This window comes from Anarhichas minor, unplaced genomic scaffold (genome assembly GCF_050575085.1).
Source record: "Anarhichas minor isolate MPS153535 unplaced genomic scaffold, ASM5057508v1 ptg000003l, whole genome shotgun sequence".
Classification (NCBI taxonomy): Eukaryota; Metazoa; Chordata; class Actinopteri; order Perciformes; family Anarhichadidae; genus Anarhichas; species Anarhichas minor.
Window position 1 is genome coordinate 10282501 of NW_027466449.1, and position 20576 is coordinate 10303076.

Consider the following 20576-nt stretch of genomic DNA (forward strand, 5'->3'; position numbering starts at 1 on the left):
CTCGCGACATGACGGACGTACTGGTAAACCAACTGCATCTCTTCCTCCCTCTGTCTCCCAGATTCCTTTTCTTGCTTTTCCTCTCTTTGTTCATCTCTTTGTGTCTCAATAAATGTCTTTGTTTCCCTGTCTGGCAAATGTTTTTGTAACCAAAACATCTGTCTGCTAGCAAAGACACAGGCCAATGGCAATAAAAGCAATAATAGACTGTTCTCCTCTAGAGTTGTTCCTGTACCAATACTGATACAGCCTTCTGCTCACAGGAACAAAGAACAACAACACATAGCACTCGCTACCCGATCTGTATGTACTACTTAATTGGTATTGCTCATGTGCAAACTAGTACAACACACCTGTGGTGTAACACTCTCGTGGTGTAACACTCTCGTGCAACCTATTTTTCCAGATACTTTATTGATACATTGCGAACAAGAAATCGGTGTTGAGAAGCTTACATTATTATGATACGAATGGCAGTTTAATCAGGAGGCTCCGACTCCTGCAGACAAGGGACAAGTGTCACTATTACACAAGGTTAAACCATGACGAGCTCGAAATCCATAAAACAAGCCTGAAAAATAACGAAATCTGAAACAATTATGAGAAATGAGAGTCCACTATACTTGTCATTTCAGTGTTTTCTCTCCCCTTGTCTCCTCGTTATCCCTCATATCTGCTTGTCATTTCTCTGTCCCCTCTCTTTGTCCCCCTTCACCTTCTATCTGTTCCTCTCACTTTTTCTCTCACTCTCTCCCTAACTTGTTTTCTTATCTCACTCCCTCCCATTCCTCCCATTCCCTCCACTCTTTTGTTTTCTTTTGTTATCTCTGCCTCTCACCCACTTTCCCTCTTCATATCCCCCCTCTCTTTCTCCAATTCTTCCTCCCCTTAGGGTTACTAACAACCTAACAAGACAGCGGTGTCTACTTTTGGCCATGCAATGTACACCTTCATTTAATCATGGGGGAAAGCAGGACAACAGCAACGCTTTTCTGAGCAGTCCTGCAAACAGCTGGCCTCTTTTCTTGTCTCTAGTCTCCTTCCTTTTAAAGAATAAGGGATAGAGACACAGCAGAGCTGAGACATTCCTGATACCTGGGGCATTTATGTAGCTTAAGGGATACATAGTCAGATTTGTAAAGTTTGGTGTTCTTGTGAAAGAAAAATGTTGACAAGTCCAGACTGGACTCCAGGGGTGTCCAAGTTTGGAGGGAGAAGGAATGTAAATGTTGGGTTTTAGCAGCATTTCTTCCCTTAAAGCCATCTTGGCATGAATGGGCCCATGCAGTCATGACGGGTTGGGTTGTTGTGCGTGGGTGTGCGTGTGTAGACACCAGGTCTGATTCATCAAGTTTCAGAAAGAAACCAAGAAGCGCTGTGTGTCACAATACCTCTGACTCTGTTTCCTGCCTCTCTCTCTTTCTCTCGCTCTCTTTTCCTGTTGCATTGGACTGGCTTTCGTCTCTCTTCCTCCTTCGCTGGAGTGAATGCGTGTTGATTGATGGAAGAGTGCGAGAAAATCAAAAGAAGAAGCCGTTAGTTGTTTCATTCAGTCGTCCATCCTCGATCTGCCATTGAATCGACTCGTCCCTGGTGAGCTTTGTCTGTGTGCTGCCACTTAAATGTGCCGGGTTATTGAGCAGGGTTTGGTTATTTTGTACACTCTTGAAAGTTGTGACTTCGTAGCTCAACAGATGGAGCGAGGCAGTACCGGCGTTCGTGGTTTGATTCCCTCTCTGGCTGCCCATGCAGTTGATAAGAGTGTCTACCAAAGTGAAAGCTGCTTCATTGCTCAATGTATGCGATTCAACGTGGGTTATTGAGAACATTCTCTGTTGTCTCTTTGATGAAACTCTTTCAACACCCCACCCCGTTAGATACACTTGAAAATGCATCGTCATCAAGCTTTAAACCAGACTGTTTGTCTCAGTTCCTGAAAAGTGGGCATCTTGGGGATAAATGCAGCTTTGCAGTTTTTTTGGCTGATAAACGACAAATAACCTGCTTATTTTCCAAATCAGAAAGCTTCAGATGGATTTCACACCTTTCAGGTCGTTGGCTTTCTTTAGTTCATTGTTTACCGTTCATCTTGATGCCTTGGCAACTGCTGTATACACATTTCAAATGTTTACACTTACAATACAACTAGGAAATAATACAGTAACAATTTCGCCATTCAGTTAAACGCACTCTAATCATTTTTATAATCTGTTAATTACAGCATGCAATGAAACATGCGGATGCCAGCAGGGAGCTTTGGATGCTCCAACATCTGAGATTTCTGAAGAGTCGGATTTGGCAGCTTTGCAAGAAATGACCAAAGTCACATGATTGTTTGAATGTTTAGTTTTACTTATTGTAAAGCTGCAGCTAACAATTGCTTTCATTACTTGTTAATCTGATGATTTATTTTCTCCATTAATGGAAGACTTTTTTTGGTCCAAAACAAATCACCACAATGTTTTAAAACCCAAGGTGTTTGCATTACATTGTGTGCACAACCAACAGGCTAAAACACAAAGATAGTGCGTGAAATATCTCGGAAAACAAATCCGCAAAGTAGCCTAACTGTTAATGTTGTCAAATAAATGCAGTGAAGTTAAAAGTACACTATTTCCCAATGCGATGTAGTGGGCTAGATGTAAATAGTTACATACATTTACATGGAAGTACTCAAGTGAAGTACAAATACCTCAAAATTGTACGTAAAAACGGTACTAAAGTAGCCTAGTTGTACTTAGTTACATTCCACCACTGCTAGAAAAAAGAGCACAAAGTCGTATACAAGAGCACCTAGTTCTTCATAGCTCTTACCTCTTGTTTATGCTCTCAAAGTGCTCCATTGATGCAACATTAAAATGTACTGAATTTTCTTATGGGGGAGCATGCACCCGGACCCCTTTGAGTGTCCAAGGTCCACCCACCATAGTCCAACAAAGTCCTGTGCGAAACAATGCAGATTATAAGTCCTGAAGTAAAATTTAACCGATGGAAAGTGTTGACCTGTAATGTAAAGTTAGGGCAATTTGTAGTTGTATGTAGTATGTATTGTAGTCAAGATGCTGTTGGTGTTGGCATAGAGCACATTGAAGTGCTGCAAGTTGATAATGAATGTGTTGGAGGAATTGTAGCGGAATGATCTAAACACTGCTCATGTTTGAACCTTCAGCTGGTCCAGAGGTACAAACAGAGAATGAACATGAAGAGCTTCAGTGGCTCCAGAAAATATGGCTGTTGAGTTTAACATTCTTGTCATCCGCTGCAGGGATCAAACCTTTGAGTTGACAAAGAAAAGATGTTGCTTTTAAAGGATTAGTTCACCCAAATGACAAAAGAGCTGTAGAGTTGTTGTCTCTGAGATGTGTGCTTCCACCCCCAAGACAATGAGGAACTGAAAAAAGGGAATTTGACCATTTTGGTCACATTAAGTGTCTTTTGTATGTTTCTTTTTGCTCATTTTGGACATTGATTGGGTTTAAAGTGTTTTTAATGGGATGTAAACATCCTCTTGTTTGGTTAAAGGAGAACCTTTAGAAATAGGGGCGTAGCTCGTATGATTGAGGTGACGTGTGGTTGTGTGTGGTTGTGGTGTGATTATAAGTAGACACGTGTATGTTGCAAATATGTGTGGATCACAGTGTGTTTATGTATTGTAACTTTGAATGCACACGTGAGCAGTTGTAGTGTGTGTGTGTGTGTGTGTGTTTAACCAGGCTTGTCCATATAAGGTAAGGAGAGGAGATGTATTTTGGAGTTTGTCGGCGCAGCCCTCTGGTAAAAAAACACCATATATCTGTCACCACAGAGTGCTGTTAGGCTGGATTTATAGACCCACTTACTGTGTGTGTGTGTGTGTGTGTGTATTTGTTGTTAAGTAAGAGGGAGTAGTGTGAAAGCGAACGTGTGTGTGATTTTCAAAGAAAGTAGATAAAGAGAGACAGATCAAGAGCAAGAGGAGAGGAGCACACTGTACAAAGCGTGCATGTGCATGTGTGTGTGTGTGTGTTAAACAGTGCATTAGCGAAGCTTTAGCAGTGTTAAACATGTCAGGGCAGGAGCTTGGCAAAGCTCCTCTCCTCCATAAAACAGTTTCCTGTCTTCCTGCACCAGCTCTGGGGTTCTAAGACACCAAGAACTTGAGGAACACCAGAGAAAAATCCTTGCTGGGATTTGGTATCAAAAACTGCTCAGAAAGGCCTTTTTTGTCATAGATCCTGTGGATGCCCTCGGCCTCTAGTCTGTGGTTGTCAGGTTTCATGAGGCTGTGATTATCCTAGAGGTCACAACCGGTCATTTCAGGTGAGGTCATTCCAGTGCTGAAAATAAGATGTTGGCGAGGCAAAGGTGAGAGACTTCCATACAGCATAGTAGGTCTGAGTGTCAGCAGAGTGAAGCGACATAAGTGTGCTGTGGATATGTTGTGTTGTGGATTGAAATCACAACTGAAACAGGTGATTAAGTGCAACATGTTTGATTGTTGCAGTTGTTTGTTCAGCAAAAATGTCAAACATTGATGTGAACATTTTTTTCTTTTGGGTTAGACTGTAGACTTTTGGGCTGTGGCTTGTTTTAGTTTCACCTTCAATCTTATGAGATCTAATCTAAATGAATGAGTTCATGCCGGATTTGAAGGCTCCTCTGGTGAGGATTCCCCGGTTTCTCCTCACCAGATGACTTCTATAGCGTTGTGACTTCACTAGAATAATTCCAAGAATATATAAGATATAAAACATGAGAGAACATGACAGGTAGTTTGTGAAAAATGTGCCTCTTACTTCCAGCTGTGCGGTAATAACGCCTAAAGGTGTAAGGGGGTGCGATATACAGTATAGTGTTGTATGTTGCCTGTTCAAATTCCACAAAAGCAGTGTTGCATAAGTCAAGAAAAATGATTAGCCAGTGTGAACTAAAGAAAAGACCTTCACCCATTATTCAGTGTGAAGTAGGAGGGGCTTGAGATACCGTGTTTTTGACTGTTATATGTCCTGACTGCTCTACAGAATTCCGACCGTTTTCGGAGCGCCAAGTGTTTCAGTTGAACGAGTGACCGTGTTAACTTGTGACTTTCAGCTGAATAGGACCGTGGTTGCTCTTGATTGAAGCCTTGTAAGAGGACACCTACATGCAACAACTCATTCAGCTGAGAGTCCCCAGTTAGCACGGTCACTCTTTAAACCGAAACACCGGCGGCGTCTATGGCTGCAAGCTATTAAACGTGTTCGCTGCATCCGGACTGATCAAAGAAGCTTATGTTTGCAGCAACACGTTTAAAAAAACAACATTCAAACCTCCGAGTTGATATCACGGTATTTGACGTTCTGCACAGATAACATAGTTGGACGCATCTAGCGACGTAATTTCTCGCTGGTGTAAAATTAGAATTGTAATTGTTATGAAGTGGAGGGACTTCTGCAGGAAAGGAATAGCATATTTTATTAGCCTCAGTAGTGGATATAAAAAAATAACACTAAAAGAGACCCATGGGATGCTATTAGTCGTTAAGTGTTGAAGTGATAGTGCAGACAACAATGCTTTGTAAAATACTTGAATCACATTGTTTTCCAAGACATTTATTACATCAGTATATCGTATGTTTTCATTCTTAAACATAGCTTAACCATGTCATGTGATATGTCACTTCAGTACACAGGAACAAGACCTGCTGGGCCCACTACAGAAACTTCCAGATGAACATATAACATCCAGGGATTGTCGTTATAGACACTAACTAACACAGACCAACCCGGTAACCACACTGACCAAACAGGGTCCAGGACAGTAGACGTGCACGTGTGTGTGTGCTCATGATCAGGATGTTACCACAACCGTCTCACTTTGAGCAAAGTAAACGCTAATAGCAGCATCGCTCGTTGCAGAGCAGCATTCAACAGGCAGACACAGAATAGAAGACAACACAAATATGCAGAATAAAAACAAACCCAGCTTACAGTTTCATTTGACTCTCTTCATTTTGTTTTAGAGAATGTAAAAACAATGTGGTGGGTCCCCCTCCCTTCCTCACCAGTGCGTCCTGTGTCCTCAATGACACAGTACGGAGTGAACTCTGCACTCAGTATTCAGCAAAAAATATGCTACAGTTAACAAAACTTTTTTTTAGCATTCTATAATGTAAAATATTAAACCTCAAATACACACATGCACAGACAGGCGAACAGCAGTAAACAAAACAAAAAAAAAAACAGCAGTTGATGCACAGGTCACCTGCGGGTTGCGCGTGAGTCTAAAACTTAGATGCCTTTCCTTCCATTGCCTGTAGATGGCGCCTATTGCTATATTGTGACGCTCCTCCCACTGTCTTGGAGGCTGTCCTGGTCAACCCCAAAAACAGGCAGTTAGTTGTCTGACGAGCGAGGGTCGTCAGCTGATTAGACTCACCTGGGTCTTTAGGCTATAACAGCCGGGCCGTGTGTTCAATCCTTCTCACTCCCTTCCTGCAGCTAACATCCACCCTGCAGCGCCTACTTCTGCTGTTGCGCCTTCAAACACTGCAACAAAACATATGTCACACATTGTTTAACTTAACCTTAGTTTAATAGATTGTTTGTGGGTTGTGGCAGTTTGTGACAATATCTACGTCTGCAAGTCAAACTGCTGCTGCTCTCTGTTAATCTAAAAAGCTCACATTGTGTCCTGAGCGTCCATTCAATTGTCACCAACCAGTTGATTAGATGTTCAAGTTTTATTGTACATTTGTTTATAAGGGAACATTTTGGTCACAGTGACCCCCACCACTATGTAACACAAACGCACACACACACACACACACAGAGGGCTGTTGACGATCAGGTGGTGAGATTACGGAGCAGTAATCTCTCAGATTAATACTTAAAATGAATGTTTAATTGCTTAAACCCTGCTGGCAGGTGCAGATGCGCGTGTGTGTGTGTGTGTGTGTGTGTGTGTGTGTGTTGGTAGACCAACGTGCATTACACAAATGCCCGGCAGTGCCTCTCTCTGAATTGAAATGTCATCTTGCTTTATTGGCATGGTATGCGAGTCCATCTGTGCTGCCAAAGCACGCAGAGATGGCAAGCAAACGTGTCCAGTACAAAAGAGGTGATCGCAGCGCAGTTGACTTATAGATGTATGATGGACATGCACAGCCCTGCATGTATTTAGCCTTAAATATACAGAAATATGCTTGTTTTTTTCTTATTAATACAATAAAGTTTGCAAAGATTCAAAAATGAGTTTTAACATTGTGTCAGTGAGGTCGTCAAACACGACAGGCATCAAGCTATTAAGAACTTCGGGTGTTGTTTACTGAACGGCGACACATTGTTTCAATTTTACAACTGATCAAACAGTCCAGATATAGTAAACGAAAGTCATGTTGTGGAAATGTTGTTTAATTATCGGTCATACAGTTGGCTCCTTGTACGACTCAACAGTCGCCTTGCTTTCTTACGCTGAGACAAGAATGTGTGAATGAAGCAGAGTTGAAGCTATAGCTAGTTAGCCAGCTTGCAAATGACACCATGCGCTTCATGGGACACTGGCTTCAAGGGCTGCACAATTATTGCCAAAAAGATAATCGCCATTACTTTGATCGATATGATTATTTATCACGATTATTCCTTGAAGTTAGTGACAAAATATTTGTATGCGTTTTCACGTGCAAATTGATTGTAATTTTAAGTACCGTTGTGCTACATTCCTCCTAATTAACAAATCTCTTCATCAAAATAAGACTTACAGCAAGGTCTTCTTCGTCTGAATTCAGTGCATTTTGACCGTCCCTGATATACAAAATGGGGCAAAATGTGTAATACAGTGTACTGCTGTTCTACTCTCAACTGCAGCTGCAACATTCTGCAACATTTTGAGAATGACAGCTCCCCAAAAAGTGAAGCCACAAGATCTTAATCGCTGTGTAGCAGGACGGTGCAGGAAATCAGCATGTGTGCTCTGTCGACTTTACCAGGATAAGTACAGGTTCAAAAAATATTCCGAGATGGCGTTAAGATGAGAAGGAAGTGAACTAATTTGTGTGTGTGTGTGTGTGTGTGCGTGTGCGTGTGCGGTTTCTCAGCATTCTAAAGTCATCTAGTTTAATCAGATTAACACTCCGACCCAAATCCTGTTAAACACACACACACACACTCACACTGAAATTCATGTGGAGCAAGAGGAAGTGAGACATCTGCTCAAAAGGAACTGTACACATTAGCATCTTTCTTTCTTCGTGTCCTTTTCTCAGCAGTCTATTTTCTTCCTTTCTTTTCTTGCTTTCTTCTTTCTAAACTAAGCTGGTGCTGGAACTCAGTCATCACCTCCGGAAAACATGAATTTACATACACACACACACACACACACACACACAAAGGGAGAAACGCGATAGCTCTGTGTTATAAAAGAGAGGAAGGGAGTGTCTTTCCTGTCTTTGCTCTGAGAGTGCAGGTAAACTGTGACACCAGCGCTAGTGTGTGAGTGTGTTTCTGAAGGTGTGTGATGTATTTTGTGTGTGTCTCAGCAGTGAGCACACCCTGTTAGAGGCCCCACAGCTGGCTGAGTGAGACACTTTCATTGGAATAAATGGGCACCGTCTTGAAGAATAGTCTCCAGATCTGATTATACATCCACGGTTTCATCATGAAGGGTTTCTTTTGTCTTTTTTAACTGACTCAAAACAAGATAAATAATATATTCATTCGAATCACCGGGTCCTGATTGGTCCTCACTGATGTAATGTTTTTCCGTCTGTCGCTACTTTTTCGTTGCTCCAGCCAGCAGTCAGTCAGTCAGTCAGTCAGTCAGTCAGTCAGTCAGCCACAACAGGCAGCACAACATGAAAATGTTGCGGGTTACTGCTTTCATTCACTAATCCACAGTATTACCGGCATCACCATTCTGCCACATTCACCCGCTCTGAGTGTTGGCATCAAGCGCACACACACACACACACAGATCTGCTGCCCACTTCTGTCCCTGTGCTGGCAGACAGACAGACACACACACACACACACACACACACACACACAGAGTCGACAGCTGGAGGTTAAAGTTAGCTGTAGTTTCACCATTTTCGAGAAATGGAAAAATAACAACAGCACCCAATCTGATGATGAAAGCATCTACATGGAATTATCTTCACACACACACACACACACACACATACAGTTGGTGTGTATTTGTGTGTATTGGCTTGCTTTTCTTTTACGTCTGAATGCACCTTTTATGTTTGCGTATGGATGTCACTTATGTGCCTTTTCATTATGCATGTGTGTGTGAGCACACGGTGTCCACTGTGTGCTGGACAGTATGTACATGTTTGCCCATATGGCTGTGTTTCATAACTCCTTCTGGCCCATTCGTCCCAAGAAGTACAGTAACATTCTTTGAACTCCGTTTTCAAGACGATGGAGGGAGCTTTAGTCAGAATATGTATAAAAAAAGGAACTGTATTTAAACATGTTTGTCATAAATAAAGCGATTCAAGAAACTTGGTGTCCTTAGTCCAGAACCTAAAGTTGAGAAATCTGTGTTTGTGTTTGTGTGATCGTCTTTGTGTGTTTGTGTGTGTGTGTGTGTGTGTGTGTGTGTGTGTGTGTGTGTGTGTGTGTGTGATCACAGCTCAATCACATGATGCATCACATTGCCCGGTCTGTCTCCATACCCACTCTCTTTCACTTCCTCTATTCTACATGCCGTCTCTCTCTTCCTCCATACCCTCTCTAAATTTGTAAATCTCTTGTCTCTCTCTTTCTCTCTCCCTCATGTACTCTATAATCTTGCCATCTTTCGACATCTCTCACCCTTTTTTATTTCTCTCTGTATCTCCCTCTGCCAATTTATTTATTCTTTCCCCCTTTTCTCGCTGTCTCACATCAGATAACCCTCGTCTTTTTTCTTCTTCAATCCCCGCCCTTCCCCATCTCACTCTCTGTTTGAAGAGAAAAAGAGTGTTTTGTTCATCTTAATCTAAAACAGCAGGTTTATGTGTTTGTTTTTTTTTTAAAGCCTCAAAGCACGTTACACTGCAAAGCAGTGCTCATGCCTTCAAGTCACTGAAATGTGCTACTTCATTTAACTGACAAAACTCTCTTTCTTCTCAAGTTCTCTCTCTTCCGCCCCAATTTACAATTTAATTATTACTACTATTAGCATGTCTGTTCCACAGAGACAGTAGTGTGGAAAAGACTGGAGTCTGGCAGAACAGAGACTAATGTAATCAAAGACGTCATAAAAATGTATTCTTTTATTATTCGACTGCAGATCCTTCACTGTGAACTCGTACTCATCAATCGTCTCTAAAGGCAGACATGCTATATGTAGCATTTGAAAACACTGACCGACACATGAACTGTGTCACCTTGCTATGATTACTGTAAACAAAGATGATCATTTTTAGACCATTTCCAGCTTCTGTCTAACATGAGTGGTGTTGTTAGAGCTCAACTTTCTCCATATTCAGACTCTCGTTGGAGATGTTGGAAGATCAGAAACATGTTAAAAGTCCTTTCATGTCCACTGGATGTGGCTTTGTTGCATCCCGGTTGACCTGAAAATCATCTTCTGTCAGCAAAAGCTTGCTGGTCCGAGCTCCACAAATGCAATAATGCAGCAAGAGGCTGACTGAGATCTTTGGAGTGTCTTTAAATCCCCAAAATTAACTGAGCATTGATTGATTTATACTTAAAGGCCACATGTCACATCTTAAGTCCTTTTTCTTGAGTATTCCCACGTATTGCTACATCATACTTTTCAGTTTAAGATCCTACATAAAAATACATATGATGAAGGAATAGTTAGAAGAACCAAAACATTATGAAAATGAATTGGCGATCCCTGTTGACAAAAGCGGTAGTGTTCCTGAGCACCACAGTCCCTTTAGAAAACCTAATTCTACAGCAGCAGTGGGACAGTCTACCCTGCACAGGTGCTTTTGCTGCAGTAATTAAAGGATAGTACTTATTCCACCACTATAAATGACAGTGAAGAAGAAATCACAACATGTTTCTCTCTCTCTCTCTCTGTCTGTGTCTCTACAGTACACAGGTCCAATCCCGGCCGAGCGAGGGGGCGAGCTGGCCATGGGGGGAGGTCGCAGCGAGACCTCGGCACTGAGCGGGACGGGAGGGGGGCGGGGCATGACCACTACGCAGAATTCCCAACGGCCCAACGCCTGCTGCTTCTGCTGGTGCTGCTGTTGCAGCTGCTCATGGTAGGAGACAGGAACACACACTGCATTTATACAAACAAATACACACACACACACACACACCTGGCACACATGTGAAACCTCTTATGTAAGCAAATACACACTGGCGCAAGTACTGCTGTCCTGCAGAGCTGTACCCAATGCCTTTTTTTTTTACTTTCCTTAATTGAGGCTTTTGAATGAAGCTTCAAATCACATCATCCCCTTAAAAATTAATTCTCAAACAATATCCTCAATTTCAATACGGTAAATCATCGGATTAAGTGAGTTACTTAATTCTACCAGTGCCTAAATCCCTCAACCAATTTATGGTTGAGGGATTACCGCCACACAACTCTCAACACGGCGACGGCTGAGCCGGCGGTTATCAGCTAAAGGTGATAACAACACAAACAGTGTAATCAACAGCAGCAGAGCTAACAGTGGTAACTTGAGGGGTAATTGGAGAGTGGCTGCTACACATGACTAATCTGAATTATATCCAGTATAGCAAACATTATAGCATGTGCTCATACAATAAGACAGTTAGGTTGGATGTTGTGAGCATATTTAAGGCCGTTAAAGTCATGGACTTTGTTCTGCAGAACAAACTACAAGGGGTTGGGCAATCCGTGTCATGGTTTACCGACATCACACCAGAGTGTTCATTTATAGGCTCGTTTTAATCTGAGGAGACAGGAAGTAGCATGGATCATTACAGTAGTGTGATTTTTGAGCTAAGCAGCCATATGTATTACATTCTTCAGGTTCCTGAGCTTTATTATATATAATACAATATCAATATCATATATATTGTAATTATATTATTAATATATAAAGCTTCAACCTGTAACTAAACCTGTGAAAGTATTTGTATTTGTCGTATCTATCACAAATTCAAAGAGCTGATAAGGCCTTTTAGTATTGGGTAGGCTACTTTGAAAAAAATGATTTGACATATGAGTGTTACTAGAAAGCCCGGAGCACGACAAAAACATTTCAGCGGAACACAGACCGGTCTCATTCCTAGGTCGTGAAATACCGTCGCTTTGTCACAGCCCTCTGGATCTGATACCGACGCACAAGGCACACTTCAACGTCCGTGAGACGCACTGGTGATCGCACGTGTTTTTGTGTTGTTGCAGAGAGTGGAGTTCTGTTCCTTTTTTTTTAATTTAAAGGCAAAGCGGCACTGCATCACCCATACAGGCGCAACTAAACTCACTAACCAAACACCCGCCCCACAGCGAGGTGAAAGACAATGACGTGGCAGAAATTGTTGGGCCGACACCCCTTTTAAAACCACGACAGAATCGGCGTCAGTAAAACTTCAGCAGTGTGTGTGTCAGCTGTCTTCTTGTTGAGTGTTACTGACATATGTTCTTTATGTATTCATGAAGTAACAACAATGAAATAAGGACCTAATAAAGTCAAGTACCAGTTTCTGGTAAAGGCAGACTTGTGTTTCTTTGGTTCTACTTACAGCTGTAGACCATTGACCATCGTCTGCCTTGTCTCTCTACTGAACACTCTGTCACTTGTGACAATCTCTACCGGCATCACACACTGCAAACATAAGCAGCCCAAGCTGATCAATCACAGTTTTTGCGGTTTCCTACTTTCAGCCACCCAGTGTGGCTATATGCACACACACGCTAACACACACAGGAAGACATCGGACAGAAGTGTTCACCATTAAACACACCGAGTCTCCAGACATTAGTCAGACAGTAGCTGTACAGTGATTAGGTCTCTATAGTTCCCACAGGGTAACTCATTATTTATAGCTCTCTCTCTCTGTGTTACACACACACACACACACACACACACACACACTGAAGGTGTTGACACCTGTAGCTCCTGCTTTACCCTGCTGTTAACATAGCTTTGGTTAGTGTCGTCATTCAATGGGGTAGTAACATCGTTGTAGGTGATCGTACACGTGTTCATAGTTCTGAGAGCAATTACTCTTCTGTCAGCTGTGCTTAAGTGTGTGTGTGTGTGTGTGTGTGTGTGTGTGTGTGTTCCCTGCCTAAGAGCAGTTTCATCATGTCAGTCTCACTCTCAGGAATGAAGAGGAGAGGCGGAGGAGGAGGAAGAGAATATCACAGGACACCAAGATGGAAACCATACCAAACTGTGAAGCTTGGTGAGTCTGCAAGCACGAACACACAATCATTTTGTGTGGTTTAAAGTTTGTCAAAAACGTATTGATTAACATTTTGTAGATTAGGTTATCGCACAAAGAAACGATGGTTATTTTTTGGTGTGGATGCAGGATTTGTCCACTCAAATTACTTTAACACTACATGTCATCATTCCCCCATTCACACCCATTCATACACGGATGGCAAGGGCTACCATGCAAGGTGCTACCTGCCCATCTAACTAACATTCACACACATATTCACACACCAATTTGGGGGTTGAGTGTCTTGTGTCCAAGGACACATCGACATGGACTAGCGGAGCCGGGGATCGAACCGCCGATCCTCTGATTGAAGGATGACCCTGTCCACAGTCGCCCCAGGCAATCCAAAACATCTCAATTCTATCAGAAACGTGACCAATTCTTAGTGAGATAGTACTTCTGTACCATTTCTCTTTTTTCAATCAGCGAGCTGCGTACAGGGCATGAGCTTTGGACCGCGGCCGTCATTAAGAAATTAAAACCATCTTCCCACTCTTCTTTCCTCAGCGCCAGACCGTCAGCGGAAGAGATCCGTCTGTGGTCTCAGTCTTTCGACAAGCTGATGAGGAACCCTGCGGGTCGAAATGTTTTTCGGGAGTTCCTTCGGACGGAGTACAGCGAGGAGAACATGCTGTTCTGGCTGGCCTGCGAAGACCTCAAACAGGAAATCAACAAGGGCACCATTGAGGAGAAAGCAAACTCCATCTACGAGGACTACATTTCCATACTGTCGCCAAAAGAGGTAGGAGTGCTGTGAGGTAATTGCGGATACACACCTCTATTTCGATCAAAGCTGTTTGAAGGACCAGCCTGCTGGTTTTGGAGGTTTTAGCTGCTATGACAGCTTCAAACTGAAGGTTCTTAGCGTACAGATCACTCTTATCACAGATGCAACGCTCTCTGGAACCTTCGGGTTAAATCGTGCATGACCCTTATATCTCTTGAATGCATCAGAAGAAAGAAGGGGGAGGAGGGTATAAAGATTAAAGAAGATTATCGCAAGTTAATCACTTCAGGATGATCGGGCAACGTTGCTGGAGTTCTTTTATTCATGGGTTTTCTTTAGTAAGATCTGGCAGATGCATTTTGTTTTCCAGTTGGTTTGTTGCTTCATCTGTGCCCGGCTGTCAGTTTGTCAGTCTGTCCAACATTTTTATTCACAGCATCACTATTGTCATAAAATGTGCTCTATTGATTTATATGGACCACAGAGCTAATGATTTCCAGTAGAGCCATCATCAGGCAAGAATTCCTATTTGGGAAATGAATTGACGTCATGCTATAAAATTTACTGAGCGTGTCCGTCCTCCCCAGATCATGAATCCTTTTTGTTTTTTATGCCTCCGGGCCAGCGTTAGTCATGACATTTTATTATCGCGTTGACAGTTCGTCCCATTCTTGTGAATGCAATATCTCCAGAACGCCTAGAGGGAGCACAAACGTCCACTTGACCTTCAGGATGAACTTATTAGAATTTGGTGGTCAAATGTCACTGTGACCTCACAAAACATGGTGTTTTTTTTGCTAAAAAAAAATAGCCCCGTCCCCCGTCTTGTAATACCACTTGTACCTTGAGAGGCGATAGTGAGGCACTGTCCAACATGAGAGGACAAAGAAGTAGCGCTGACCTGAAGGCTCGCCAGTCACGTTGAAGGTACAGGGTCCGTGTACATTTTGATAGTTTATTATTGGATTAAATTCAAAGTGGCAGGAAAGGGAAAACGACCCACTCCTTATCTGCCACTTTGGATTTAGTTCAATAAACAAACTATCACGGCGTACACGGACCGTCCAGCCCTCAGTCCGGTTAGTGGCACACACTCACAGATGGCTAATGTAAACTATAGGCTGACGCCTACAGTGAAGCAGTGTTGTTTTGACCAGCTCTCAGAGTTTCAGCAGTTGGCTGTTATAACTGATTACTGTAAATCAGGATTGTATGGACCCAGTAGTAGAGGTGAAATGCCGACACCTATATATTTTGAGCATGTGGCTACATGTTACATGCTGAATTTTTTGTCATGCTGCACATTTAGTGGTTTTCATTTGTCAGCTGTGATGCACGTGCACGGTGTTCACACCAACACCCACCTCAAGAAATGTGAGCCCTGCTGATTGACCAAGTGATTATCGTTGGTGATAAACTTTAGACATACTGTCGTACAAACATACACTGTGAATGTGTTCAAGTTTTCCTGCTGCTGAGAAATGGGGAAAGCACTGTCGGCTTTACTGCTATTTTTGACTGACTGTGTGTGTGTGTGTGTGTGTGTGTGTGTGCGCGTGTGTATGTGTGTGTGTGGTTGCTTTATTTAGTTGGAGCGCTGGAGGCATTACTTGCCAGGCTTCATCACAAGTGTGTACTTCTGTGTGTGTGTCTGTGTTAGCATGTTTAGACACGGGTGTATGTACAGTTGCGTTAGTGTGTGTGTACAGTGTGTTTATAGGAAGCTATAAATTGCTGCTCTCACCTACTTCTGGCAGTAGAGGCTTTTTATAGACCCACACACACATTAGAATACGGAGGTATCTAGACGTGTGAGTCTGGCAGAGAAGATGCATGCCTGTCTGCATGTCTGACCTTGGTAGGATGCCTATCTCTCTTTGTGTGTGTGTGTGTGTGTCTTTCCTAAATAAGAGCGGAGAGAAAACATAGTAGACAGCTTGTCGTGCTATAAATATCTGCTGGTGCCGTGTCTGTGGGGCCCGTGTGTGTGTGTGTGTGTGTGTGTGTGTGTGTGTGTGTGTGTGTGTGTGTGTGTGTGTGTGTGTGTGTGTGTGTGTGTTCCAGTGCTGATAACTGTATGTGTTCAGGCCTCTATGGAAGATAATAAACCAAACTACAGAGCACGAAACAACTTCAGACTTTAATCAGCGAGTCCACATCTGAGAGTTCAGAGACAAAAGTATAGGTGCAGCATTCGTTTGATGTCTGGAATCGTGATTTGCTTGCGCTCAGTCAGAAACCAGATCGCACTCATTTCCTGCAGCTTCACAAGCACTTTTTAAAACCCCAAACTAGAAACTGTGAAACAACGAGTCTACAGAAAATAAACTGGCATGTCCTTGAAAGTGTTGTCGTCTCTCGTCATTGAACTGAATTGAATGTCCCTCCAGGTGAGTCTGGACGCCCGGGTTCGAGAGGTGATCAACAGGAAGATGCAGGACCCGACGACTCAGTCGTTCGAAGACGCCCAGCTACAGATCTACACGTTGATGCACAGGGACTCCTACCCACGATTCCTCTCCTCCAGCATCTACAAGTCGCTCCTTCACGGCGGCTCGCGTACCTCCTCTGAATCCTAGTCCCACACCTCCTCCCCATCTTCTGATCCTGCAGTTACAGGATCGATGCCAGACCATTTCATCGCAGATCCAGCACAAAACTTTCCAAAAACTCCTCGCCTCCTCAGTTCACTTCTGAGAATCTCAAATCTCTCCCGATTACTGCCAAGACTTTCTTTTCATTTCTCCTTTTTTGTTTCTTCTCCATATCCTCAACTTTTGGTGTTGTTGCCAAGACCTCCTGTCCTCCTCTCAGCTTTCGTCTCCAGTTGACTTCTCTCTTCTTTATTTCTATTCTTGTCGCTTTGTTCTCATTAAATCTTCTTTTTCGCAATCTGATCCTTTTCTTCATTCTTCCATTCTTTTTCACTAGTAATACCAGTATTTGTCAGGTAATAGTTGCCATAAAACGTTAAATTTGATTGGAAAAAATTTAATTTAAACAATATCTTAACTATTTTTACTTAAAAACTTAATTTTTATTTTTATTGTCAGGATGGAAAATAATCTGTAAGAGTAGGCCGATATTGGTTTTTAAAATAAACTCCCTTACACCCTAACAAGCAAACGCTTTGGATTAGTTTGACAGGGTCAAACAAGGGTCCAATTACTATCTTTTTTCTCGAGCTTTCAACTTAATCTCACAGTCTTCCTCAGTGGATGGGGTTTGCACAATCTGAGAGGTCTGAGCAAATACTTTCTGGAAGGATGTGGTCCAAAGGTCTGGAAAAAACTAAGTAAGTGGACCTTGAGTAAGACTACAGCCTGAACAGTATTGGATTGTTGTCTCTGATATTGATATTTAACGCTTAAAATTAAAAAACATTTAGGCTTCCATCTATTCCTGTCGACTCCTAAAGCTGCTGAACACTTCAATCCTTCTATCCTTTCAACCAATTTCCTACCTTAGAACCTCTTCTTCTCCCTCGTCACCTCAACAACTCCTAAACAGAGAAGGAAGCCGTCTGGATGTTGAAGTATTTCAGAGGGATATTATTTACTTGGGAGATTTTAATGCATTTAGTTAAGTATTCACCTTTGTCATGGACTCGTATTGGATTTTTACTAATTTGCCCCTCAGTTGTCCAATGACATCCGCCCACCTCATCACCTCGTTTTTCATCCTGCAGTTCTCTACTTTGAGAATGATGGAAAGGAAAAAGATGGATGCTGTCACATTCCTTCTCTTTCGCTCTTTCTTCTCTCTCTTTCAACTGGAAAACACCGGGTGCTCCCTCCATCCCCTGCTACGAACCACAACATTTTTTCAGATTTTTTGTTCTTTATTTATCCACTCTTTTTTGCTGGATCAATCATTTCACTCCTGTGATAAACAAACGGACAAATGGATGGATGGCACTTCCTTCCGACTACTGATTTACAAACAGACAAGACGTCTATTTTTTAAGAGAAAACTATATGGAACATTTTAATTATGTTGATTATTCTTGGTTTTGTTTATTTGGTTTGTCCCACTCTCTCCCCTTCCTGGATTTGCAAGAGACTGTACTGATCCTCACCCGACGCAACACCACAGACACCACTGATGCAATAAACACTGGAGTTTGGTAAAACAATGCTTGCACACATTTACAAAAATTGTTACTATACAATTGGTTAATTCATTTTTGAATAATTGATAAGCAGATCAAATGTGAAAATTGGCTTTTTGATATTCTATATTATTGTAGATTTAATATAACTTTGCCATTTGGTCCGATAGACAGCATGAGGAAAAACTATCTCTCGGCTCTTGGAAGTTGTGAAAGTCCAGGAAGTCCCATAGGAAATCGCAGGGAAGAGGTTGGGGTCGGGGGTCGCCAAAGAGCAAAATTGAAAACTGCAGTTTTATTGTTCAGGAAGGACCAAAGAAGATGAAATGGAAATCATAGTTGTCCTATTAAGTATAGTAATACAATTCTACACACATTGTACACACACCAGGGTGGCCTACCTGGGCACTGCTGCTGCTGACCTCTCACCTTTGACCTCACCACCCACTCGGACGCCTGCTCCCGATTGGCTGCAGGAGGTTGTTGGGCTGAACTGTGGTTGGTCAATTCAGGAAGGGGGGTGGGAGGAAATCCCAGGTGCAACAAAAATATATATAGATATATTAATGAAAAAACAATTTCTAAAAATGATATATAGAAAAAAAAGATGTTATGTGAGATGGGACGCTTACACACAGTGCTTTGTGGGAAATGTAGTTTGAAGAAAACAAATGTTTGTAGTTGTCTGCAGAGGTCGGATCAACAGAAGAAGAGCTCGTAACCAGACAAGTCGCTCAGAATGCATTCATCTTAGTATTGTTGTTATTTATTTTATATTTTATTAAAACTGTGATTTTAATTGTATATATATATAAACGGAAACCCTTGACCATCCAATGAGAAGCAGCTTCGTTTGTTCAGTGTTTGTGAGTAAGTGAATGCATTTCCTCACAGTATGAGTCTCGTCAGTACTCGTGGCTTTGCTGGGAATCAGGCCCTCACATTGCCACCTTCACTTCTTTGATATGATAAATGATTTATAAAATATAGATTTTTTTCCAGATCAGCATGAAGTTAGAGGAAGAATAATTATGTTGTTTTACGACTCTGGTCATATTTTTACAGCCCGATCGATACTGAATTTTTGATTTGGGAGCTTAAAAGATCTGATGAAGATATGTCAGCCGATAGTTTGTATGTTTGTTTGAAACATGCAGTAAATGCACAACATAAACAATCTGTTTAAATAGACGAGGGTTCTAAACAGCCACTTTGTTAAGTGAAAATGCAGTTTGAAAGTGAACATGAACTGAGCAGAAACAGACATAGCTGTTGACTCTCTGTGTTGGTACTCCCAACACTCAGTTCCTAAAGGAAACCAACACACACACACACCCTACCTGTGAACCAGTCCATTTGTAGTGTGTGTGTGTGGGTGTCTGGTCTTTTTCCACAGTTCACTGTAACTTGATATGTTTGTGTTTTGGAGTAATTCCCTGTGTGACACACACACACACATACACACACACACACACACACACACACTGCCTCATGCCTCCATATTCTCACACAAACACACACTCACTGCCAATTCTTTATCTGTCCATCAATGTTTCTTTCCCAGCACTCCACTCTAGTTTTCTGTTGATGAACACTGATAATCTTCACTTCTCCTGCTTATCACTTTTAGAGCCGTGTGTTCTAGTCAACGAGCAGATGGCGCTCTTTTTCTTTCTTTGCTGCTTCAAAGTCACACCAACTTTAATATGTTGTTACTCTAATATGCGACAAGTAGGGCTGTGTATTGGCAAGAATCTGGCGACGCGACACAAATCGTCATACAGGGGTTACGATTCAATATATTGAGATAAGTAAGTCAATATATTGCTACTTTTAAAAATCGAATTGTAGGAACACAGCAAAATATGCATAAAGTTGAAAAAACTTGTACTTGTTTTAAATGCAATCAGAACAATGGGGTCTTCATTCCCACTAATACTTTTAGTACAATCTGTCTGCAACACATCTTCCAGGTCTGTGTCCTTGCAAAACTACATAGAAATAACTAAGATCTTTTCTAATTATAAGTCAAATAGAAGCTGTGTCCCAGTTGTTTTAGTTTGAGTTTCGTTGCACGTTAAAAGCAGTTGTTGCCATTTAACTCCCAGTTTAACCTGAAGAATCTTTTGATCAAAGCCCGGCAGGTCAGCTGAACTTGCCACAATGCAAAAGTCAACATGAAAAATAAAGTTCCAAATAAATAATGAAAGACTCATTACACTCTCAGAGTGTGACGCACAGGAACAAATAAACCTGATCAAGCGAAAGATGAGGCAAAATGTTTTAATTCTCTGTCGAGCACTTTTAGTAGTCGTACTAAACTAGACCTTTTTTCAAAAAAGTCACAAAAACATCAGAAATAGGGTCCAAGTTGAAATATACCATT

The 20576-nt window shown here is 41.9% G+C and overlaps 1 protein-coding gene across 2 annotated transcripts in view; it reads left to right on the forward strand.

Annotated features, from left to right (window-relative positions):
- The window catches only part of rgs19 (regulator of G protein signaling 19), a 26246-nt gene extending 7219 nt beyond the window's left edge, over positions 1-19027 (forward strand). The window contains exons 1-5 of one of the 2 annotated variants that reach the window (XM_076097097.1): positions 1455-1593; positions 11013-11185; positions 13230-13310; positions 13860-14094; positions 16470-19027. In XM_076097097.1, the coding sequence (XP_075953212.1) occupies positions 11055-11185; positions 13230-13310; positions 13860-14094; positions 16470-16658 (636 nt within the window). In that variant the 5' untranslated portion in view covers positions 1455-1593; positions 11013-11054 and the 3' untranslated portion in view covers positions 16659-19027. Of the gene's footprint in view, positions 1-1454; positions 1594-11012; positions 11186-13229; positions 13311-13859; positions 14095-16469 lie in introns of those variants that run through there. The other variant, XM_076097096.1, reaches the window with a different exon arrangement.
- Positions 19028-20576: the final 1549 nt, after the last annotated feature.